Genomic DNA, 25,140 nt, shown 5'->3' on the forward strand with positions numbered 1-25,140 from the left:
TCACTTTTAATTTTTATAATTTTAAAAACACTCCAATTTCAATTTTTTAAAAGCCCTAATCCCCTTTCTTCTGAAACTCTCATCTCTTCCCCTTCCTCATCATCATCCACCAATTTTCTTTCCTAATTAAATCCTCTTTATTTTCATTCGTTGCTGCCTCTACTTTCCTCCTTCTTCTTATTCTTCTAACCAAAGATGCTTCTCTGATAATCAACCTCTTCTTCTCAAGACTCAACCCCTTTTTCATTTCTTATTTTTTTCTCATATGCCATTAGTTCGTCCAAAAGCTTCTCCACCTCGTAGCTCTTCTTCTTTTTTTGATGTTGTTGATCACCACTTGACCCACCTGCCACCTCCAATATCAAATTAGAACCAAATCCATACTCAGAATTATCATCAACACAACTCACAAATGGATCTGCGTTGATGGCACCACCAACACCAATATCTCCTCCATAATTCGAATCGTAACCAAACTCTAAGTTGAGGTTCAGAATCCTTACCTGGTTGTTCATGTTGTTGTTATTTTTGTTATTGGCATCACCATATTGATACAGAGGAGGATGATTACTCGATCTTCAAATGAGAGGAGGAGGAAGGTTTGGAATAATATTGCAAGATTGTTGAATGGAGTGTTCGTCATTCTCGTTAGAAAAGTTCACTTTAGCTTTCTTTCTACGAATCTTACGACCTTCTCTATCATAGGCCTTGGTGGCTTCTTTGGTGGTGTTAAAGGTTCCAAGCCAAACGTGAACGCCTTTCCTTGGATCGCGAATCTCTGCCGCCGATTTTTCTCTTTACACGCCTTCCCAATCGCAAACTGAACCATTGTCTCAAGAACATAGGGTCTTCCATGCGATACCTCTGCAGAAGATCCCACCCCTTCTGCCGCTATCACCACCACCACCACAACTACAACCAGAGCCTCGTTAATCACTATCTGATTCCCAAAAATAGCATCGTTAAGAGGAAAAAGAAGAAAAAAAGGAGATTAGGGTTTTAGAAAATGGTGATGATTTAGAAAAAGAGACGAGAGTTTTAGGGAAAAAAAGAGGATTAGGGTTTTTAAAAAAATTGAAATTGGAGTTTTTTTTAATTATAAAAATTAAGAGAAAGTATAGGGAGCCAATGACCTACGCGTACAATGTGTACAATGAATGTTTAGAAAGTATTAGAGATATGATTATTAGTGTTATATTGTCCTATCAGATTACGTTTTTGGGATGAGTGGTTTCAGGACATGCTATTAGAGTTCCAGGTCCGAAAGGTCAAGAGTTTGAACTTTGGTGAACCCAAAATTAGCTTTTTATAACATGAGATGTTTATTATCCCTAGTATCCGGATGGTTATTCTGGATAGTATAGGTGATCATAAACCAAAGATTTAGCCCATTGTACACATGGTACGTTTAGGCCATTGGCTCCCTAGCACTACTCAAAAATTAAAAGTGGATAAATTTTGTATATGATAATTGTTAACTGACACGTCACCTCTAAACCTTAACTCCAGGTAATTCAATTGGCAATTGGTCATTTTCATAAAATTTTAAAATTTTTGGGGAATAATTTTATCAATAATAAAGATCATATACTATTTTATCAGTATCAGAATTTTTCGGATACTGATTTGGTATTTACCTTAAATTTTTTTATATACAACATAATAATTTTTGAAGGATCATATGTTCAGAACATCGACTCATCATCCAATCAAAAAATTACATTCGCAGCAAAAAATTATATGTTATGTACAAAAATTTTTATATTATAAGTTAAAATTTTTATACTATATTAACAAAATTTTTGCTATGTATAAAATTTTATGTGCTATTTTTTTATTAGACTTATATTAACTTAGTTAAACTTAACTACAAAAATGCTTATATGTGTAACATCACCAAAAATAATTATAGATCAAGAATAGGTATAAAATTTCAAGGCCAAATATATTTGTTTTTTAACAGTAATATAAAAAGAACTTGTTTGAAATGAACTAACGATCAGAAGAATTAAACAGTTAATACGAGATTATAAGTTTTTTTGTCGCGTACTTCGTTAATGTACTAAAAGAGAAATTAAATTAATGTCTTTGTTTATTTTGTTTTCTCTTTTATTATTTTCCTTAATTACTATGCAATTATTTACTTGTATTGGTATGTTGCTCTCCAATAGTATTTGTAACAATAAACATGCGTAGAGGGCTGATTCTCTTTTCCTCAAGAGACAAAGAATGTCAGGAAAAGACCGAAGGAATGTCTAAAGAAAATGATATCACGAAGACTCTCTCCGTCGGAACAACGGCACATTCCTTTTTTTAACCTTTAATTTTCACCCAATCATCAAGCCATTTTTTAAAATCCCAAAAATAATAATAAAAGCAAATTAAAAAATATTTTTGAATTATCAAATCGATAATAACTCTAATTTTGTTAATAATAAAAATATTTTTAAAATACTTTAAATTTGTAACAAAAATATTTACTACAAAAAAATGACCATCTTCGTTAATGGAAACGGTTAATGTGATAATAAAAAATATCAACATGACTTTGTTAAATTGATATGACAATGATATAATTTTTTGAATTTTTTAATGTCAATCCTAATTTTCTAAAATTTTTAAATTATGAATCGTAATTTTCTTAACATGAAATGAATACAGAAAATTAATAGCAGAAAATCAGTTGAATCTACCAAATTGATTCACAAAATCGACCAAAAAAATAGATTGTATCAAAATTTTTCGTCCACTAAATTAAAAAAAATGACAAGCATGTTTCGCAAAAATCATAGATTTTAGTACAGGACAGGATGAACTAACACGATTATTTTAAGAAAAAAAGATGAAAATTACAAAAATATATATGCAAACTATTTTCTAAGATTTTTACCATCTTTAACTTTTTATATTATAAATCTTAATACAAATTGATATGACAATGTTATAACTTTCTAAATACAAATTTGAATTTTTCAATGTTAACTCTAATTTTCTAAAATTTTTAAATTATGAATCTTAATTTTCTAACATGAAATGAATACAGAGAATTAATGATAAAAAATCAGTCGAATCTACCAAACCAATTCATAAAATTAGCCAAAAAAGTAATTGTACCGAAATTTTTAGTCCACTAAATTTTAAAAAACATGTCAAGTAAGTTTTGCAAAAACCATAAATTTTAATACGGGAATGGACGAACTAACGCGATTATTTTAAGGAAAAAATGAAAATTACAAAAATATATATACAAACTATTTTCCAAGATTTTTACCGTCTTTAACTTTTTATATTATAAATTTTAATACAAATTAATATGACAATGTTATAATTTTTTAAATACAAATTCTATTTTTTTACTGTCAACCCTAATTTTCTAAATTTTTTAAATTATAAATTTTAATTTTTCTAACATAAAATGAATACAGAGAGAATTAATAGTAGAAAATTTTCCTAACATAAAATAAATACAAAAAATTAGTACCAAAAAACAAGTCAAATCTGCCAAACCGATTCATAAAATTGGCAAAAAAAATAGGTTGGACCGAGACTTTTAGCCTACTAAATTTATGAAAATGACAAGTATATTTCACAAAAACCATAAATTTTAATTCAGGACATGACATACTAATGCAATTATTTTAAGAAAAAAATAAGAATTACAAAAATATATATACAAAAGTTAAAAATTAGAATTTTAAAGTACATCTCTTTTATTATTTTTTTCTGTGTATTTTTTCTTTATTTATTGAAAATTGTTATTATTTTATTCTGTAATAATTTAATAACATTATGATGAACAATTCTATTAAGATTGAAAATTAAAAAATTGAAAACATGTGTTGTAATTTAATTATTTTTAATTTGTTTTTGAATTATTATTAGATTAATTTTAATTAATTCTGCAATTAAAAAAGAGTTAAGTGTGTTGGCGGCTAATCCAAAAAAAAAAAAAGAATAGACTAATATTTTAGACATATTTTATTTTGACAGAGCTAAATGAAACATGTAGTATATTTTATCATCCCTATAGAAAATGACGGATGATCCCAAATCACTGCCATTAACCACTCATGACCTAATCACATATTCAATCTAATAAAACAACACAAATAATCCTCTAACAAATATTAAGCCAAATCTAAAACAACACAAATTTCTCTAACACATATCAATCAGTTTAATGAAAGTCACTACATAAGCATTTTTGTTTGTCACATCAGTCGTATTTATTAATGGGTTCGGGTATTTTTTTTTCCATAATCAGAAATAATTATAATAATTATTGATTCTTTTGGTTTAAGTAGATTAAAACGTATGTTATTTTAATATTATAAATGAAGAAAATATATAATTTATAAATAGAAAAAAATGTTATTTAAATGAAGAGAATGTATATTTTATAAATAAAAAAAATTGTTTAAGAGATAATACTCAATTTAATTATTGAATTTGCATGCGAGTTTTAATTTAATTTTAAAATTTTAATTATTTCTATTTAATTTTTAAATTCTATGAACATGACTCACATACAAAAATAATCGAAAATCTTGTTAAAACCAAATAGTTAAAAAAATAACGTTGTATCACTTGTTTTAGGAACAAAATTTTAATAAAAAATTACTTAAAAATATTATTTTTGGACTATTTAAATATTACACATAATCGTCATCACCGTAATATTTGATTATTCACATTACCGCTTGTTTAAGACAAACATAAATCTTATTCCAAAAATTTAAAAAATAAATAAAAATAATAAAACTTCAAAAACTAAATTAAAACTTGCGCGTAAAATGAATATTACCTCTGTCATTTAAATTGTTACAGAAGAAAGAGTCATTTCCTCTAAAATTTAAAGATAATAACGTGATCTCAGCAATAGAAAGTACAATAATATATATTTGAAAAAACTGGGTATCTCTGAGTTTGGGTGTCTGAAATTCCTATTTTGTTTTCCTTTTATCCATCGAAAGTGTCTAGGACCGAAAACTGAGGCTTGTATAGAGATCAGAGGGTAACACAAAAGCAGCGCTAAAAGACAAGGGCTTCGAGGAAGAGTAGGGTCTGGCTTAGTATTTATTATCTCTTGTTTCTTCATAAGACATTCACACTTTCTTCAATTCTCTCTCCCTCCTATTACTAACTCTCTCTCCAACACCTCCTTCATTAGGAAAGAGAGAAGCTAAGATAGAAACAAAACAAAAGCAAACATTTATTGTACTTGAATTAGTAGTGTTCAATGAAGAGTGAAGACGAGCGCGTTCTCATAATCGTCAAAAGTTCACCAACTACAAGTATGTCAGCGTCATCATCATCTTCTTCTTCTTCTTGTTCTTCTTTCTCTCTAGCTAGCAGTGGTGAGCCTTTGTCAACAGCTCTAAGCTTGAAGGCACCAATGGTTAGGCCTTATGTCAGATCCAGAATGCCTCGAATTTGTTGGACACCAGATCTCCACCGTTGCTTCCTGCATGCAATCCAACGGCTTGGAGGAGTTGATAGTAAGCGCTCTCATCACGGATTTTCTGGTAACGAATTAAATTACTTATATTATACGCAGGGGCGACGCCAAAGATGGTTATGCAGCTTATGAATGTTAAGGGGGTTACCATATCTCATGTTAAAAGCCACCTACAGGTGGGTGCGTACAGTAAAATCAGCTACTAAAAATAAATTAAACTACACATATATTTATATAAATGCATTGGTGGCTGATTTTAGTGGAGGAATAACCGTTTATTTGAATTTAGTTACGCAACATGCATGAATAGTTAATTTGAAGTTAGAAGTAAATTGTATCTGTATGTATTGACAGATGTACAGGAGCGTGAAGCAGGAAGAGATGAAACAAGGTATATAAATCGCACTACTACTGTGGCATGCCATGAGCGAGTTAATTAATAGAGATCTCTAATTCAAGAAAATAACTAGCCGTATAGGGCATTAGACATATTGTTTGGTACAATTCAGGAAATTACATATATTTATCATAAGCAGAGGTATATATAGTGGCGTCACCATAACCGATAATTATTTTGATTCCCCTTTTCCGTCACCAAAGAAAATCAAACCTACGTTACGTAAAAAATATTCTATTATTCTTTCTTCAATTCTTCCACATCTTCCAAATTTATTAGTCCTGGAAAAAATTTGCTACATGAATTAATTATCTTAACTAATATACATGATTCAATTAATTAATTAACAGCCGAAAGGAAGAAGAAAATAACGGCATCAAAAGAATTGCTGCTGCTTTCTTCATTGTCGTCGTCAAGCATTAAACCATTAAGGTGGACCGGTCAACAGAGTCTTCAGCAAGGGAGCTATGGAATTAGTTATTATACCGAAGAATTTGCTCGCACCAGACTCCAAGATCTTTGGTATTTCTAATTTTAGGAATATTTTTTAATTCACATCTAGCCCTAAAATTAAAAATAAAGTTGAACAATATATAATTTCGTTACAAGTTTGGCAATATGTTATGCAAACAGGAATGAGCAGCAGCAGCAAGAGTCTCAGAATTATGCAAAGCTAGGGAGTAATCAGTCTACTATAGTTTGTAAGGAGAATGATGAACAGAAGACTCACACTTACATCATTTTCCGAGATATTCTCACACCCCACACTGCCCAAGTAATAATCCCTTCTCCTCCTACTCCTCAGTTTTTCATCTACAATAATGATTTTGGAAGAAAATTCAGCTTTTTAATTAGTTTTCTTTTACATAACTCTTTCAAATTTTAAATGCATGCATAATGTCACAAAATAAAGTGTATATATAATTATTCATGCATTTTTTCTATTAATTTAAATTTAAAAAAATTATAATTTAGTATCAAAATTTTTATGACATAAAAATTTAGAATTTTATTATTATTTAACATAATAAATTATACATTATGTTAAATATATAACCATTCATGTAATTGTATACCTCTTTTTATCGGTTTAAATTTTTAGAAAAAAAAAACTCATCTCAATTATATTATTTACTATTATTATTATATTATAATGATAATTATATACTTTGTCATTAAAAAGATTTTTACTGAACTAACGAGTTATAACTCAAATGACATATAGTCTTCTCTTCTTCACTTAGAGATTTCAGATTCGAGTCTCACTTCTAAATTTAAAAAAAAAAATTACCGACAATTATATAATTGTCAATAAACTTTTTTAATAACAAAACGTAAGAAAATTAATATATAATTACCGATGAATATATTAACATCTATTTTTATTCTCTCTAAAAATAAAATAAGGCGCCGCTAATTTTTTAGTAGTCACGTTATTTTCATAAAAGGATAATACTTGTTTTGATAGATAATAATAATAATGATTTATTTCTTACAATAAACAACTATTACCGTAGTATTAATGGCAAAAGTGTTTACCAGAAGAAGGTAAAAGTGTTTCTTTGTTCACTCATTCCTTAAACCATCCTCTAATGGCACATAATGATTAAAGTCAACTCATTATTAATTAGACAAACAATAAATATAAACTCAAATAGAAAATTACTTCTACTAAAAAATTAACTTGTAAAACTCTGATTAATTCTCATAAAGTTTAATAATTATTATTATGATTACTGCCTATAAGTTTGCTATAAATTAAATAAGATAAACATATATTGAATATATATAAAATCATTGTTCGTTGATAGAGTTCCTTGTAAAAATATATGATTTGATGTTGTATATATAAAATATTTTTCAGGGGAACAATAAGGATGGTGGGGGTAGAAAGGTGTCATCATCAGAAGAGATTGGTACAAGTAGCAGATTCGAAGATAGAAGCGAGAAAGGAAAGAGAGTGAGAGTGTGTGATGAAGGAAAAAACAACATGGCGTCTCTGTCACAGATGATGAGTCCAGTTAGGAATGATATCTCCCTTGAGCTCAAGCTTTCTTTATCACATCATCATCATATGCCATAGGCCCCATGAGGGGCCACTCCCCAGAACAAATTAATATACATTAATGTTACCTTTCTGAATTCTCATCTGTTCCCCCTTCTGCTGCAACTAGAGTATATGTCGCACTATATATGCAGTAATGTGATGGACTTAATATATATTAACTAGTATTTTATTAGTAATTAACTATATTTGCTAGCTGCTTCATTATTTCGTCTGATCTAAATTATATATTGGGATGTAATAGCTACGGTCAATTTGGAAAATAAAACATGAAACATTTGTGAAAAAATTGTGAGGAAAATTATATATTTTTATTTTTTTAAGTAAATAATAAATATTGGACTATCAAATTAGTTTGGATTTTGATTTTGCAAACCTGATTACATTCAGATCGTATGTAGTGGTGGCATGTATGAAAATGTAGGTATTGGTATCGGAGATGGATGACATGCAATTAACGTGGGACAACGGCAAAATTGAAGGCATAACGAACATACATAGCCAGTGGCTCCTGAATTCTGAGTGTTGTGCTATTTGTATATATATACATAGATAGGAGATTAGGAGTTGAAGAGCGAGCAAGCATCTGATTAGTGATTAATTAGTAGTTAATTGATGAGTATGGTAATCATGATTTCCAAGTTGCTTTTGGTAGCTTTTATTGCTACAATAACATCATGTACCACACTCTTGCAGGCTACTACTCATGGATCTCCCCACCAGAGGCCATATCGCCTCTTGCAGGCCTACGGTGGTGGATACGCCGGTGGTTCTGGTGCCGGAATGGGAGGCGCTGGAGGATTTGGAGGCGGTTCTGGTGGTGGTGGTGGTGGTGTCATCATAGGAGGTGGATATGGTGGCGGCAATGGAGGTGGAAATAATAATGGAGGCTATGGTGGCGGCGGCGGTGGTGCTGGATATGGTGGTGGTGGTGGTGGTGCTGGATACGGTGGTGGTGGTGCTGGATACGGTGGTGGAATAGGAGGGTTTGGTGGCGGATTAGGCAGTGGTTTTGGTGGGGGCATTGGTGGACACGTTGTCAATGGGCTGCGACCATGACTTGGAAACTCCCCCGCTACATACAATTTCTTTCTTCTTTTTTTGTGGGCTTTTTTTCTCTTTTTTTTTGGTTTCTTAATGTTTTATGGTTATAATTTTCAAAGGAAAAAAAATCTTCTAAAGTAGTAATATTTATTAAAGTGACACTACAAACTTTAGAAGATTCAAATCCTTTTTAAAGAAATCTAAATTTATTTAGAGTATTTGATAATAAATGATGTAAGGACACATGTTGTTAACATTTAGAAATAAGTCTATACTTTTATTATCATAATTAAATAATAAAAAATTCAACAAAATTATTAGTTTTATTATTGTTGTGCATTTTATTTTATTTAATTTTTATTTAATTATTATAGTCAATGAAATAAAAATAGAAAAAATCAATAGTAATATAATGTTTAATTATCTGTATTTTATTCAATTTTTATTAGGACTATTGATACTTTAAAATTAAACTTTTTTATTATTTTTATTGTTATATATTAATCTCAACCATGTTAATGAATCAAAGAAATAAATATCTAATAATTAATTTATTAATCCACTTAAATAAATGTGAAAATTTATTTTTATTTTATGTATGTAATAATTTATTAGCTAACGATAAATCTTAATAAATAGAATTTAGATCTTGAGAGATAGTGTAAAAACAAAAAATAAAAAAATACATCCTAAAGGTTGTTAGGAAATAAACTCTTTGCCTTTAAGGGAAAAAAAAACTAATACAATAAGAAAAATGTATCCTATAAATGAGGTAAAAACTAGAAAAATGAAAAGAAATGTAAAAAATAGTTAAAATTTTGATGCAATTCCTTGGCTTGTTTACATACGGTGAAGAAATAGAATGAAAAAAAAAATCAAATATAAAATGTAAATTTATGAAATATACTAAAATAGTCTTCAATTTCCTTAGGAGCTAATCCAAGACTTGTTAAGACCTGGAAGCCAATCATCGATAAAGTGAAAGAGAAGCTGAGCCTTTGGAAAGCCAAGCTGCTAAGCAAAGCGGGTAAATTGGTGCTTATCAAGTCAGTCTTGAATAACTTACCAGTGTATTATTTGAGCCTGTATAAGATGCCTAAGGCAGTTGCGGAAAAGTTGATTGCCCTACAGAGACGCTTTCTATGGAGTAAGGAGGATGGGAGGAACGGTATGGCGTTGGTGAGATGGAAGATGGTGCAGGCTCCTAAGAAGTTAGGCGGTCTGGGTGTTGGAGATGCTATGATTCGTAACACTGCACTGTTGTTTAAGTGGTGGTGGCGTTTTGCTAAAGAAGAGTGCCCGTTATGGAAGAGGGTGGTCTGCTCCTGTAATAATCTGAGGCCGAATGAATTACTGTCCATGCAAGTGCTGCCTACTAAAGGGGGCCCATAGAAGGATATCTGCCATCTACAAATTAAGGAGCAACATCTAAGGGAGAAGGTTATTACTGGCCTGGCTATGGAGATTGGTGATGGGCGTCGGACTCGGTTTTGGGAGGATGTCTGGTTACATTGTGGGTCCTTGAAAGAAAGGTTCCCCCGGCTCTTCTCTGTTTCAAATCAATGTGGTTCGGTCATTAGGGATTGCGGTTTTTGGGATGGGCTAGAGTGGGTTTGGAATTTCCAATGGAGGAGAGAGCTCTTTCAGTGGGAGTTAGACCTTCTGAGTCAGTTACATGAGGCTTTGAGACCTGTCAGGCTAGTGACCACTAGAGAGGATAGAGTTGTGTGGAAATTTGATAGACTTGGTATCTTTTCGACTAACTCCTTTGTGCAGGTGCTACAAGAAGGAATGCTTTCAGAGGAGGTATCCAGCTACAGCTTCACCAAGAGCGTCTGGAAAGGTTTGGTTCCACCAAGAGTGGAGCTATTTGCTTGGTTTGTCCTGGTAGGCAGGGTGAATACCAAAGACCGACTAAGTCGATTCGGGATTATTAGCCAAGATGATAAGAGTTGTGTGTTTTGTACTAACGAGGTTGAACAGGTCCATCACTTGTTTCTTGGATGTGAATTTGCTTGGCAGGTGTGGAGTGCGTGGTTATCTGTGTTTGGCCGGCTTTGGTCTGTTCCGGGCTTGATGAAGGACCATTTCTTAAGCTGGACAGATGAGCCGTGTAGAAAAGAGGACCGAAAGCAACGTTTGAGGTGTTTCTGTGCGATTATCTGGCACATTTGGATGGAAAGGAATAGGAAAATTTTCCAGAATAAAAGCAAAGGCGTTGAAGAAATCTTCCACATGACCATGTTTAGCTGCGACGAGTGGAGAGGTGTCCCTCCCTAATGTTGTTGATGGCTATGCCGGAAATGACATGCGGGTTTCTAGTTCTGGTGATTGGTATTTTTTGGTATTGTCTTTTTGTTTGTTTTTTCGAAGAACGCTGCTCCACTTTAGTGTGTTGAGCTTTTTACTTTCAAAAAAAAAAAAAACTCTTCATGAATGTAAACATAAAATGGCCTTAACCCGTCTGCTTTAGAACACATTGGTACGCTCATCACTCACAAAAACTAACCAATCCCATAGTTATTGATAATTGCAAAATTTGAGCACCATCATTCATCAGCAACCCCTTATGATAATTAATTAATTAGAGATTAGAGGACATTATTCTCATTATTCTTAAATCTTAACTCCACTTGCAATTGCTAAGGCGGTCTAATATCAAGATAAAAATGGAAGACTACTGGAACTTTCCTAACAACCTCATCTCCTTGCATTTCATGTGGCACTGACACCTTAGTTTGCATAAGTTGGAAAACTCACAAATTAATATATATTTCACCTAATTCTAATATTCGAAAATAGTGCACTATTGAGAAAGTGCACTTGTTAAATTAAAATTGTTGACCTTTTCTGTTATTTCTATGAAAAAGGAATTCGATTGCCATCTTTTGTAAGATTTATTGTCTGAACAAATTTATTGATCATAAGGTATTAACTTTTTTTTTTATCACAAATTAAAATTTTATTTAAAAATTTATTATTAATTAATAAATTAATGTATATATAATATAAAATTTAAATCTTTTGACATTCACTTAAATAACGAATAAAATTAATTACTTCATCAATCCAAATTGATTGCATCACATATATTTAATTATCGTAATTAGAGAACATAAGATCGACTAATCAATTTTTTTTTCAAATACTAACATATTTAATTTGTCTAAACATTTTCAACAGCATAAACTAATAATTTGAAAGTTTACTTAAAATAATCACCAAAAAATAATGAAAATTGCATTCGCATCAACTAGTTAATTATATCTTTTTATAGTATATGTTTTTCTCTCAAGAGTCTAGTCACATGTACAAATCTCATTACCGACTTGTTATTTTATTATAAAAAATAATAAATAAATCCTTGATTTTTTTACTCGTAAATATTTAAATTTTTAAAAATTTAAAAATATATTTAAATTTTTTATATTTTAAAATTTGAATATATTGATTTTTGAAAATTAAAAATTAAAATTTTTTTTTCTTTTATTATTTACTACTCCCGCCTTGGGTAGTTGAAAGAGTGAAACGGCACTTAATCACTTATACCGCGTGTGAAGGAGATATACATATAGAACCTCATTATATTGAATTATGTCCTGGAATATATATTATTTCGGGTGAAAACATATATAAGTTTCATATTATAAAAGAGAAATAATAAATAATTAATATTTTTATATATTTATCTTATATTTCAGGTAATATTAATTTCTTTTTACACTAAAAATATTGAAAACAATACTTTTTTTGGGACAAAAAAAATTGAAAACAATACTAAATGACTAATGATAAACACTGTTATTGAAGGATAAAAGAAAGATCCAATCAAAATTTGTCATAAGTTGAGAATAGCTGTCAGATAAAACTAATCGATCAAATAAATTAATCACTTAATTTTTTTTTAAAAATTAGTGACACCAATATGTATGCGTATACAAATATTTTTTTCCGTTGATTATCATATGGGTTTATATATATATCCTTACACCTGGAAGAAAATTTTATAAAATTGATCAGAAGCAGAAGTGGGAGTAGCTGGACGTTAATTTAATTGCTCATAGATATCTTATTATAAATTCATTAAGATTTATCTATCATAAAAAAATTCAGAAGAATTTGATAAACAATATTCTCTTACCATTATAAGTAAGATCTTTGAAGGATCATTAACCTGAAACAGCTTTTAAAAATGTTACATATGCTGCTCCTAATTGATTTTTTTTTTTTGGAGATTAAAAAACTTTGTACATAATACATACTCTTTTAGCTTTTTTAATTAAAATGCGTCAAATTTTAGAACACTAGGAAGCATTTGCATAAAACACAATGATGTTGAGACACATGATAAGAGCTATATACCCTCCATATGCAGATACTTCAATCTGCTCTCCAAATAAACAATTAATCAGGTCTCTTGAAGTCTTTATTATTCTTTTAATTCTTTACCAGGAAATGTTTGACTTTTGTTTTGCTTGATTTCGGGAAGAAAATTATATAGTGAGGTTTCCATGCAGACGCCTAAAAATTATACTGACAATAGTTATGAATTGGTACATATTAAACTAAAGAAATTAAAACTAACTATTATTGAAACGAAATGATTTTCTCTATATATAGTGTCTATATATATATTTTGTATGACATTGACTACAATACTGAAAATTTTATTGACAAAATTTAAAATAGCAACGATTCATCACATGCTTGATTAAAGTGGTATACAATAAATATTAGGAATAATAAGTACTTTTCTTTGTTTAATTCATGCAAAGATATATAAAGATTTATCAAAAGATTTGGTGCTTGTTGGTAGATTGCCACTATCGATCAAACCAACAAGCCAAGCTGTCTTAAACTTTTGGTGTCAATGATGAAATTGCAGTAGTCCTACAAGTGGGATTTGCTTGTAGTTCGTTAGGCACAATTTCAAGTGTTCATCAAGCTAAGCCATTGCAAAACCAAACAGAAAAGCCTTTCATTATTACACTTTTAACAATTTATTTATATGAATTCATGTTTAGAAAAAAAAAAAGAAATAAATTATAGAGTGTGAAAATTATCCGAAAATGTAACAATAATGGAAGAGAAGACAATAAAAAATATTGTTTTTTATACAAGAATATGTAATGACGATTATAAATCAAATAATAAACTTTGGCACTACAAAGAAGAAAGTTAAGCAGCCAAAACTCGAGAATTGATTGGTTACTGGTCACATGGCAATCACTTGGCCGATTTGGCATTCATTTTGCTTATATGGCCAACTAATCGATGATTATTGCTATTAGAGATATAATTAAAAAAATAGTATTATGATAATTATATTCATTATTTTGCAATAATTAAAGATAAGAGGGAAGATTAGATTAGAAGCAGTTAATTACATTCTAGAATCAAAGGAATAAGCTAATTAGTGATTGACACATGCATATGTACTTATGTAGTGCCAATTATGTATGTATGTATCATTAAAGTACTAATTAAATCTGATTTAATATCTCTCAAAATAAGGGTATTATACCTACTCCACTACACATAATATGTAATATTATAGCGCGCTGTTTGCCCAGCAAGCTCGAGATAATTAGTATTAAAATGCAAGATATGAAGCTATATTGTTGGATTTGTATTAGAGTAGCGAGAAATTAATGATAATATACATAGGTGTGATATAATTCAGGTAAATTATTGTAATATTTGGTGTCGGCCATGGTTGACCAATTTAGAAACTTGCTGAACCTTTTCTAGTAGGCTTGGTAGTTGAATTCTGTCTAGTGAGTGAGACAGTGATCCACTTCACTTTTCAGGCTCAATTATGAGGTTTGGGAGTTGTTTTAGCGGATGTCACATGCTATATAAAGAGAAGCAGAATGCAATGCAAGCAACAAAACGAAAAGCACTTGAATTATATTCTCTGCTTGTGAATTGTGAATGCAAATTAAGATTTGAGAGAATCGAAGATGGGTGTAAATGATAAGTGTTTGTACTTGGGTTTGGTTCTTTTGAGCACGCTTTGTGCTTTGAGTGGCATTGGTCATGGGAGTTATGTGGATGGTGGCGGTTTTGCTGATCCTAGTCGGTGGAGGTATGGTGATGATGATATTGGTGGAGGAGGAGGAGGTGGTGGTGGCAGTGGAGGAGGTGGAGGTGGAGGGAGAGGGAGAGGTGAAGGTAGTGGTTTTGGAGTAGGTGGGGGAAATGGAGGAAGCAGTGGTGGGGGAGGAGGAGGAGGAGGTGGAGAAGGTGGTGGGAGTGGGAGTGGTGCTAACGGTGGACAAGGTCACGGCAGTGGCTATGGTGCTGGTGGAGGAATGGGCGGCATTGGAGGAGGTGGAGGTGGTGGTGGAGGTGGAGGTGAGGGTGGAGGAGGTGGCAGCAATGGAGGCCAAGGTCAAGGAAGTGGTTTTGGTGCAGGTGCAGGCGGAGGGATAGGCGGCATGGGAGGAGGTGCAGGAGGAGGAGGTGGTGGTGGTGAAGGTGGTGGCAATGGAGGACAAGGTCACGGTAGTGGTTATGGCGCGGGCGCAGGTGCAGGAGTAACCAGCATGGGAGGAGTAGGAGGAGGAGGAGGTGGCGGTGGTGGTGGTGGTGGTGAAGGAAGTGACAATGGAGGGCAAGGTCATGGTAGCGGTTATGGTGCAGGGGCAGGCATGGGTGTGATGGGAGGAGGAAATGGTGATGGTGAAGGTGGCGGTTATGGACTTGGCGGGGGAAATGGTCATAATAACGGTAATGGGATGGGAATGCGTATTGGAATGGGGATGGGGATGGGTTTTGGTTTTGGCATTGGAAGCAATCAAGTACGTGTTACCAATCATGGCCCTTAATTGTCATTTATCTCTTCACACATCACATATTGTAATAAATTACTATTTGTTATTCGGTTATTCCAAAATTCCTACTCTTAAGACTCTGCTGCTTCTTTTGCTTTATCTAATTGCAATGAGGTACATGCTCCTACTAAACGTAATCTTATATGGAAAAGTTTATGGGCCAGCAATTTTTGTGATTGTTAGCCATCAATAATGATTTGATGGTGTGAGATTCGTGTGAGATTTCATCCAATGACTCACTTTCCTCTGCTGGTTACATGCTGGCCAAAATTCAATAAAACTGCTGGCCCCTAGCATTGCTCATCTTATATATGCATTAACCTTCATCATGCATGCAGATTTGTAGAACCAAAGTAGTCTGATTTGCTGCCTCGTGATTTCTTTTTTTTTTTTTGGTATGATAATGGGGCCTAAGCCCAAGAGAACAAAAACAAAATATTACTTAATGATTTTGGGGGCAAGGTGACCCCATTAGCATCATCACTCAATAACGGAAGAAGTTTAAAGGGGGAAGAATCTAAGAAGCAAAAAACTTTCTTATACTTAAAAGATAGCATTCCAGTGTATAGAAGAAGTTCAAACTTGCAATAGGACTATCGTGATTAGAGAGATAAGAGAGATGAAGAAAAGGCCATGGAAATTGGAATTCAAACTTATCTATCGCGAGGCTAATCGCTGTGCTGATCGGTTAGCAAGGTTTAATGTGGATAATGAAGAGTTTTGCTTCATGGATCTTCCTCCTGAAGAGCTTATTCCACTTCTAACGGAAGATTTGAATGGAAATTTTGTAACCCGTTCTATAGAGTTATGTTATAGTTAGTGTTTTTTGTTCCTTGGGCTTGGCCCCTATTTTATACCAAAAAAAAAAAACTTTCTTATACTTAATGCTGGTTTGAGCTAACCAATGGACGCATTTATTTGTTTCTCTTCCCACGTGATTGAAGGAGATCTCCTATGGCCTCCTAATCAAAGTCAGGATTTCTCTTAAAACTTGATTATGACAAGTGGTTATTTTAGTGTGATCTTTCAACATCTCATAAACCTTCATTGCATCAACTTCAACAACCACTCTTCGCATTTTCAAGTTAGTAGCCATTCTCAGACCATGTAGAATCCCTTGCAGCTCCGTTTGGACCGCATCCGCATTGCACATTCCCAAATTCGCACGAAAGCCTCCAATCCATTCTCCCTTACTCGATCTCAATAGTCCGCCGCAGCCTGCTTTGCTTGTCCATTCCTGTGCGGCGCCATTGGTGTTAAGTTTGACCCACTCTTATTGTGGTGGTATCCATGATGAGTTCCTTATAATTTTGGTGGGAATATGCTGCATGCTGAAGCCCAAATTTTAACAAATAGAAGCCCCATTTGCTTTCTGAACTAATCCTCTGATCTCCGTCCAAAAACAGAAAACTTGTGTGCTCAACTGCTGATCCAGACCCCCAAAAAACTTATAAAGAAAACAGTTGTCATCATCTCTTGTTAAGCTTAGCTTTCTACAAAATATAATCAGCCTAAAGTCACAAATTAATGAAATTATAGATAGAAAGAATTAGCGATTTAAAATGGACTAAATCTATCGGGTCAATTTGTTTATTTATTTAAATGGGTGAATTTTGTCTCTAAAATTAAGTTTATTTAAATTTTGGGTTAAACAGTCTGAGCCCGATTAATCCGAAAAAAATGACAGGTTAAATCGACTACTATTAGCTTGGATGCTGAGAATTTCCTTCTTTCCTACTAGTAGCTTGTAAAGGATTCTCCGCTCATAAATAAAATTAGTACGTGAACTACACATCGGGCAGGATATCAATGTGGTTGTAAATTATGTTATTATGGCATTAAATAATACAAAAAAAATATATATATGATAGTGGGAATATTGTAAAATAATAACAATAAAAATAAAATGTTTCTTCGAAATTTTAAACTGATTCACTATTTATGACTTTAGCAAAAAATAAAAAAGAAAATTATTGATATTTAAATAATTTCTATGTAAAAAATTGGTGTGTGATGTACTTTTTTATAAAAAAGGTTCCGGTTTCTTTTTAATATGATTTTTTTAAATTATTATTAAACAAATCAAACGGTGAGATTTATTAAGGAGAGAAGAGAATAAAGTCAATGTGTCAAATTTGTGTATTTTAAAATTTTAAAAAATTCAAGTTCATAATTCAGAGAGTTAAATTTCTTATTTTAAAAATAAAAAATACATAATCACAATTTTGAGAATAAAATATTTTATTTAAAAAAATAAAAAATTTATAAAACAAATCTAACTCTAAAATTTAACCCACAAATTTTAATACCCAAATCTAAACTTTTGATTTCTTCTTTTTTATTTTTTACAATTTCGCAATACATCCTCACTCATAAGTCATAACAACGTAAAATACACGTTGCTCGCCCATATTAAAAATAAAAAGAGGAAGGATGAAGAATATATTATATAACTAATAATAATTTGTCTTTGTAGAAATTACGAAACAAAATGCTAAATGGCTATTAAATTTTATTATTTTAACTATTAATTAGTTATTAATATTTAAAAATATAAGATAAAATATATTATTAAAATTAATAATTAAAGAGCAATGTTAGGGGTCAATAATTTTTGTGATTGTTAGCTATCAACTAGTCATCAATGATGATTTGATGATGTAAGATTGTTGTAAGATTTCATTCAATGACTCACATTTCTTTGTTGATTATATACTGGCCAAAATTCAATAAAATTGTTAGCCCCTAGACTTTTCTATAATTAAATAATAATAAAAAATAATAAATTTTTATACCTGACATTTTTCTATCTGAAATAGTAGATCTAAGCTAAGGATGATCTCCTAAAGTAGGTGGGGCAAAATGAACGGCTAAGATTAGTTGAAGATGGGGTTGGGATGCAGCAGCGTAGGATAGAGAGAAAGCATGAAGTGCAAAATAGATAGGATAGGAGAAGACAAGGTTACCCCTTTCGGTAGTGTTCCTACCACTCACTAACGATGGGGTATCCCAATCTGAACACTCTCAGTCTCAGCCACCAACCCCCACACCCCCCAACACAATATTTTTAGTATTTTATTCAAAATGATATATACAGGTCCACCAGGATAAGCAAAGTTTTTAATTTCATACACATATAACATATATATAGAGAAAAAGGTTATCTATTTCATTCTCATGACACCCTTCTATCTTGTGCCATTGCCACTGCTCCTATAACTTTGTTCCGGACACCCAACATAACCAACTCTGTAAGTTCTTTCAACGTTTTCTGTTACTTTCTCAATGTTACATTTTTGTCATCGATTATTCTGCTGATTCTCAATCTATGATTTGAAGCTTAGATCTATACATTTGATAAGATTCAATTTTTCCCGGTTATGGATTTGTTTCTTTTAATCTCATGATTCCCCTTGGCATGTGTGATGCGTCACTTGCCGCCTTGCATTGATGTTGATTCCATTTCTGAGTTCTCCGTATCACTTCTGGTTTGAGGATAAGAACTCGAATTGTTCTCAAAGGTTTCACCTTTTTAGGAATCTGGCAACTGGGCAGTGGCTATTTAGCATCATATTTGTTTCTGCCTGCAGCGTTTTGATCAGTTCTTGAACTGTCTCATATCTCAATGAATTAGCATCTAGTTGTTTGTTTATGAGCTGGGAGAGTAAATTAATGAGCAATGTACTATACTTGAATTCACACGATTCCTTATCAATGACATGAAATTCTTTTATGTCTCAGATAACAGAAAATGAGGGGGGGATTGTGGCAGCTTGGGCAATCAATCACCCGCCGACTTGGCCATGGTGATAAGAAGGCTGTTGCTCGTCGATTTTTCGCCTCTGAAGCTGAGCTGAAAAAGACAGTTCTGTATGATTTCCATATCGCTAATAGTGGGAAGATGGTGCCATTTGCTGGATGGAGCATGCCAATCCAATACAAGGATTCAATCATGGACTCAACAATAAACTGTAGAGAGAATGGCAGCCTTTTCGATGTTTCCCATATGTGTGGGCTAAGCCTGAAGGGAAAGGACTGTGTTCCATTCCTTGAAAAGCTTGTCATTGCTGATGTTGCTGGGCTTGCCCCGGGAACTGGATCTTTGACTGTTTTTACAAATGAGAAAGGAGGGGCGATCGACGACTCGGTGATTACCAAGGTGAAGGATGATCACATATACTTGGTTGTGAATGCTGGCTGTAGAGATAAGGATCTGGCTCATATTGAGGAGCATATGAAGGCATTCAAGGCCAAAGGTGGTGATGTGTCGTGGCACATCCATGATGAGAGATCCCTTCTTGCTCTGCAGGTCATTTGTCACACTCTTGTACATTTGCTTCATGTGTCTTAACACACTTTGAACTTGCTGTGTTTTAGGTTTATTTTCTTGTTTTGAATTTCCTTTTTTAGCAGTTTCTGTATTTTGTTTGATAAGATCTAGAACTTAATGGCAACCTTTGGGATGGCAGTAAATATCACCTGCACTCTGGATATTTGGTAGAGTAACTCATATGTTATGTATATAGTGGAATTGGACTACTAAATTGTTTAGGTGATTTTTGAAGTTTGAAGTTGACTGCTAAATTGGACTTATGAACCTCTATTCCCAGAGAAAAACTAAGTATCCTAATTTTCCTGCAACAGGGTCCTCTTGCTGCTCCTGTTCTTCAACATCTGACAAAAGAGGATTTGAGCAAGTTATACTTTGGGATGTTCACTGTGATAGACATCAATGGTTCACAGTGTTTTCTCACCCGCACAGGGTATGCTTTCTTGTGATTTCTCTCTAAAATTTGGAATTTACCATAGTAATGCTCTTTGAAATTCTCTCTCATTTCACTTCTGCTACATCAATGTCAAATTCTGTCTCATAATTCAGTTTTTCTTGTTAGCCATTGGCGTACTCTGCATAATATCACTGAGACTTTCAGGTATACTGGGGAAGATGGTTTTGAGATCTCAGTTCCTTCTGAGAACGCAGTCGATCTTGCCAAGGCAATCCTGGAAAAATCCGAAGGGAAAATAAGACTGACCGGATTGGGTGCTCGAGACAGTCTGCGACTTGAAGCCGGATTATGTCTGTATGGTAATGACATGGAGCAACACATTACACCTGTTGAGGCAGGACTCACATGGGCCATTGGTAAGAGAAGAAGAGCTGAGGGTGGTTTTCTTGGAGCTCAGTTTATACTGAAACAGCTTGAGGAAGGTCCTAAGATCAGACGTGTTGGTTTCTTTTCTACTGGACCACCTCCTAGAAGCCACAGCGAGATTCAAGATGAAGGTGGCAACAACATCGGAGAAATCACCAGTGGTGGATTCAGCCCTTGCCTTAAGAAGAACATAGCGATGGGATATGTGAAATCAGGATTGCACAAGGCAGGAACCAAAGTAAAGATCATTATCCGAGGGAAAGCCAATGAAGGGGTTGTTACAAAAATGCCTTTTGTACCAACCAAATACTACAAGCCCTCCTAATTAACCTTGGATCACTTTGAACATTTCATTCCACATACCCTCTTGACCAGTTTTTCCTTAATCTGAATGTTCAACTTTTATGACACTATCCCTACTCATATCAAGTACAAGGAGAATGATTGATTGCTTTGATGACTCTTTCATTTAAAACATGTATGATAGTTGAATTCAACCTGTTATCTTGCAGTTGCACACATTGTTCATATAAAATAATTCTACTTTTGTGAGGCCACACCAACTTTAAACTTATATGCAAATCCAGGATGGCACATTGCCCCTGATACACTTTATGCAAATTAACAATAGAGATCATTATCACAGAAAATGTTTCTTCTAGGGGCTTTTCATACATCAATCAACAATCTTCGAGGATCCTCCACAACATCTTTGATGCGGCGCAAGAAAAAGACGGCCTCTCTTCCATCGATCAGTCGATGATCATATGTAAGTGCAATGTACATCATTGGTCTTGGAACTACTTCACCCCCAACAACCATTGGGCGGTTCACTATAGAGTGCATACCAAGGATTGCTGACTGCCACCATTAAGATATTAGAAAAAGAATTAGTATGTTTACTGATACAATAGATCCATAGAGTCAAATGAAGCATGAAAAATGATAGGTGAGTTGAGCAATCATGTGGCTGGCATAGTATGAATATTTGAATAACCATTAGTTAAAATTCTTCCAGTCCTTTTGGTGATATAATTATAACGGATCTATGGAACTCACCTGAGGGGGGTTAATGATTGGGGTACTTAGAAGGCTTCCATAAACGCCACCATTTGATATGGTGAATGTACCTCCAGCCATTTCATCAATTGATATGGTACCATCGTTTGCCTTCTTTGCAAGCATGTTGATTTGCTTCTCAATGTCAGCAAAATTCAATTTATCAGCATCGCGTAATACCGGAACAACAAGACCCTGAAACAAAACCCCATAAGAGTGAATCAGATATCACAGGCATCAGCAAAGAAAAAGATCAAAATATTTTCAAGAATAAATATGATCTGAAATAGTTATATATAGATTATAGAGATAAGATACACACCTTTGATGTACCAACTGCAATACTAATGTCAATATAATCTCTATAGATGATGTCATCTCCATCAATTACACCGTTGATAACTGGTTGGTGCTGGAGTGCACTAACAGCAGCCTGACATGAGAAGAGTCACTAAATAAACACCATCAAGGTGCTGGAAACACATTGCAATATTGGCATATCTAAGGTACCTTAACAAATCCAGACATAAGTCCTAACTTCACACCATGTCTCTCGAAAAAGGCATCCTTGTAGTCAGCACGAAGCTTCATCAAATTAGTCCTGAATCAGTGAATATTCGAAGCAGCAGAAGTTAAAGATACAATTCAAAACCAGAGGGCACCATGGACAAAACCAAAGCATAGATTTAGTAACTTAATAACAAACAACTTACATATCAACTTCATTAAACGTTGTCAGCATGGCAAAGGTGTTCTGTGCGTCCTTCAAACGCGTCGCCACACGTTTCCTGAGTCTTGTCATAGGAACCTGAGATTTTACAGTTTGAAAACACAAGCAACATGTGACAAATTACAAATAAGTCATCTTAAATAGATCTTTCAACAGGTAAATAAGCAACAGTTAGATGACAGTAACACTTACTCTTCTTTCCCTTTCCTTGGGGGGAAGTTGAGGTTCCTTCACTGAGGATTTAGAAGGCTGTGCTGCCTGTGCATCTGTCGCGGATGATGGACGAGATGAGGCTTTGGGAGAAGAGGGCTTAGCCTTGGGAAGTTCCTCAGTAACAGTTTTCTTTTCTGCCGGAGATGACTCAGGAGGTGGCTTGCTAGTTACTTTTTCAGATGAGGCTACATGAGCAACACCTTCACCAGATTTTGAAATTACAGCTATCTTGATACCGGGTTGAACAACATCGCCTTCTTTGGCAACAAGCTAGGGACAAGTCAACAAACAAAGTCAAAGACATAACCATAACTTCTAAAGGTATAGTACTTTAATTAATCAGATTTAATACCTTCTGTATTATGCCAGCCTCAGGACTATTCACATCAATGGTCACCTACATGTGTCACACAAAGAAATAAGAATTTCATACCCGAATTTGGTTAAAACATAGTCCTCTGAATGCAAAGTCATTTTCCTAAGTACCTTATCTGTTTCTATTTGTGCAATTGGCTCATCAACTTCGACGCGATCACCAGGCTCTGCTCCCATTTTGTAAAATCATTAACACAAGCAACATAAGAAATTTCATGTATAAGAACAAAATCTGCCAATCCAGATCACTTGGTAGTAGATAGCTTACTCTTCAAGAATTTTGCAAGAGTGCCATCACTAATGGATTCACCCATAAAGGGCACAACAGCATCAGCTAAATCTCCTTCAGGGGAACAATAAAATAAAAAAAAAAAAAATTTCTCAATATATTGAACTTCAAGTAATAGAACACCTTCAATAGTTTTAAAAGCATGATACCATACCATTTTCTGAAGAGTAAAGCCTAGTCCACATGGACAGAGGAAAAGATACTTGAACATCCCTGCAACAACAAATTGTATTCATGATCTTAATTTATATTAACTCATTTTATGCCTTAGCATCATAAAAACTGAAAGAAAAAAAATGTATACTGCTAGTAAATCATATTCCAGAGGAAAGGAAAATGTCACTGACCTGATATGTTTGACATGAGCTGGATAACCTGCCATCAAGTGTAAGCTAATATAATTCAGATGAAGTAGCAGTATTAATGACTACTTGTTTAACATGAGAATTAAAACCTAACTAGGCATACAATGGCAAATAGAAACTTAAGTAATTACCAGGGCAACCTTGGCGACCAGCAATGTTAACAATGTTTGATCCTCCTCCAAGAAGCACCAACTGCGATCAATAATCGAAACATGTAATTCAAGCAACCAATAAGTTATCCAGTTTTAAACAAGCAGAACTCAAGTTAAATCACGAAATCCTTGAAACTCAGTTACAAAGACGAACAAACTCCAAGCCTTAAACCGGGAGATACAGCCAAATACAGAACTAACAGAAGCAATACAGCATCTCACATAATTAAACCTACATTGTAACAGATATAATGCCATCATGAAGATTAAACAAGTTAAGCTCTTAGGAAAGTTAGTCCAAGCTAGTATAAGATTTGTGACTTAATTAGAGAATAAAAACATAGATTGGTTAGTTACTGTTGATGCATTCAACTAGAGCTAGAGCTATATATGTGAATGAATGCGAAGAGTAGGTACCCTTTTTGATATGGTGGCATAACGTGGCGAGTTAGCAGGAGGAGTCCCCTGCAGTGCCTGCTTCAAAACCTGAACTCTCCCAAATTAGAAGGAAGCAAATAAAAGGATGAAGGCATGGAAGCTGAAATTTGAGAATGAATGAAATGCTTACCGAGGGTGTGGAGGAAGCATTAGTAGCAAGTTTGCGCCTGATGATGGTTGGCCACATGATCACAATGTTTTTTTTGAATGGTGAAGAACAGAACAGAACAGAACAGAGAAGAGAGAGAATGAACGACACCTTTTGAATATGAATGGGGCTTCATTCATTCAATAAACTATCAATTTACGTGTCTGGAAATTGTCTGTGTGTGCGGAATGGGAAGCGTCTGGAATGTCCCCACATTTTTTTTTAATTTTCTTTTTAGTTTGTATCATCAAAAAAGTCTTTTATTTCTAAAGTAGGAAAATAATGATAACAAAGATGGTAATAAACTTAAGATAAAACAGACATACTCTCTGATATTTTAATTTGATAAATTACATTAGTACCTAAAAATAAAATAAAAAACTTGAGTGTTAGGATTTTATTCAATATAATTCATTTT

General features: G+C 33.3%; 5 protein-coding genes and 1 pseudogene across 5 annotated transcripts; 4 read left to right on the plus strand and 2 right to left on the minus strand.

Annotated features, from left to right (window-relative positions):
- Positions 1 to 224: 224 nt before the first annotated feature.
- Positions 225 to 855, minus strand: LOC107482866 (ethylene-responsive transcription factor RAP2-12-like; annotated as a pseudogene).
- A 4,231-nt stretch (positions 856 to 5,086) lies between these two features.
- Positions 5,087 to 8,037, plus strand: LOC107482892 (protein PHOSPHATE STARVATION RESPONSE 1). The gene is made up of 6 exons (XM_016103475.3): positions 5,087 to 5,498; positions 5,558 to 5,634; positions 5,813 to 5,849; positions 6,206 to 6,377; positions 6,489 to 6,630; positions 7,720 to 8,037. Exons 1-6 carry the CDS (start codon positions 5,240 to 5,242, stop codon positions 7,936 to 7,938), a joined length of 906 nt encoding a protein of 301 aa, XP_015958961.1. The 5' UTR covers positions 5,087 to 5,239; the 3' UTR covers positions 7,939 to 8,037.
- Positions 8,038 to 8,550: 513 nt separating this feature from the next.
- On the plus strand, positions 8,551 to 8,979 carry LOC107482865 (glycine-rich cell wall structural protein 1.0). The gene has a single exon (XM_016103457.1). It carries the CDS (start codon positions 8,551 to 8,553, stop codon positions 8,977 to 8,979), a length of 429 nt encoding a protein of 142 aa, XP_015958943.1.
- A 5,948-nt stretch (positions 8,980 to 14,927) lies between these two features.
- On the plus strand, positions 14,928 to 15,794 carry LOC107482864 (glycine-rich cell wall structural protein 2). Its single transcript, XM_016103455.1, has 2 exons — positions 14,928 to 15,072; positions 15,157 to 15,794. The coding sequence occupies exons 1-2, from the start codon at positions 14,928 to 14,930 to the stop codon at positions 15,792 to 15,794; spliced, it is 783 nt and encodes a 260-aa protein (XP_015958941.1).
- Positions 15,795 to 18,882: 3,088 nt separating this feature from the next.
- LOC107482988 (aminomethyltransferase, mitochondrial) lies at positions 18,883 to 21,470 on the plus strand. Its single transcript, XM_016103585.3, has 4 exons — positions 18,883 to 19,051; positions 19,542 to 20,109; positions 20,445 to 20,563; positions 20,732 to 21,470. Exons 2-4 carry the CDS (start codon positions 19,552 to 19,554, stop codon positions 21,276 to 21,278), a joined length of 1,224 nt encoding a protein of 407 aa, XP_015959071.1. The 5' UTR covers positions 18,883 to 19,051; positions 19,542 to 19,551; the 3' UTR covers positions 21,279 to 21,470.
- On the minus strand, positions 21,384 to 25,055 carry LOC107482987 (dihydrolipoyllysine-residue succinyltransferase component of 2-oxoglutarate dehydrogenase complex 1, mitochondrial). Its single transcript, XM_016103584.3, has 14 exons — positions 24,705 to 25,055; positions 24,554 to 24,622; positions 24,116 to 24,176; positions 23,967 to 23,994; positions 23,774 to 23,832; positions 23,599 to 23,673; positions 23,442 to 23,497; positions 23,308 to 23,352; positions 22,935 to 23,225; positions 22,726 to 22,820; positions 22,523 to 22,613; positions 22,335 to 22,445; positions 22,013 to 22,207; positions 21,384 to 21,814 (listed from the first exon to the last, which is right to left on the minus strand). Exons 1-14 carry the CDS (start codon positions 24,759 to 24,761, stop codon positions 21,623 to 21,625), a joined length of 1,425 nt encoding a protein of 474 aa, XP_015959070.1. The 5' UTR covers positions 24,762 to 25,055; the 3' UTR covers positions 21,384 to 21,622.
- Positions 25,056 to 25,140: the final 85 nt, after the last annotated feature.

The sequence above is a fragment of the Arachis duranensis genome, chromosome 4 (assembly GCF_000817695.3).
Source record: "Arachis duranensis cultivar V14167 chromosome 4, aradu.V14167.gnm2.J7QH, whole genome shotgun sequence".
Classification (NCBI taxonomy): domain Eukaryota; kingdom Viridiplantae; phylum Streptophyta; class Magnoliopsida; order Fabales; family Fabaceae; genus Arachis; species Arachis duranensis.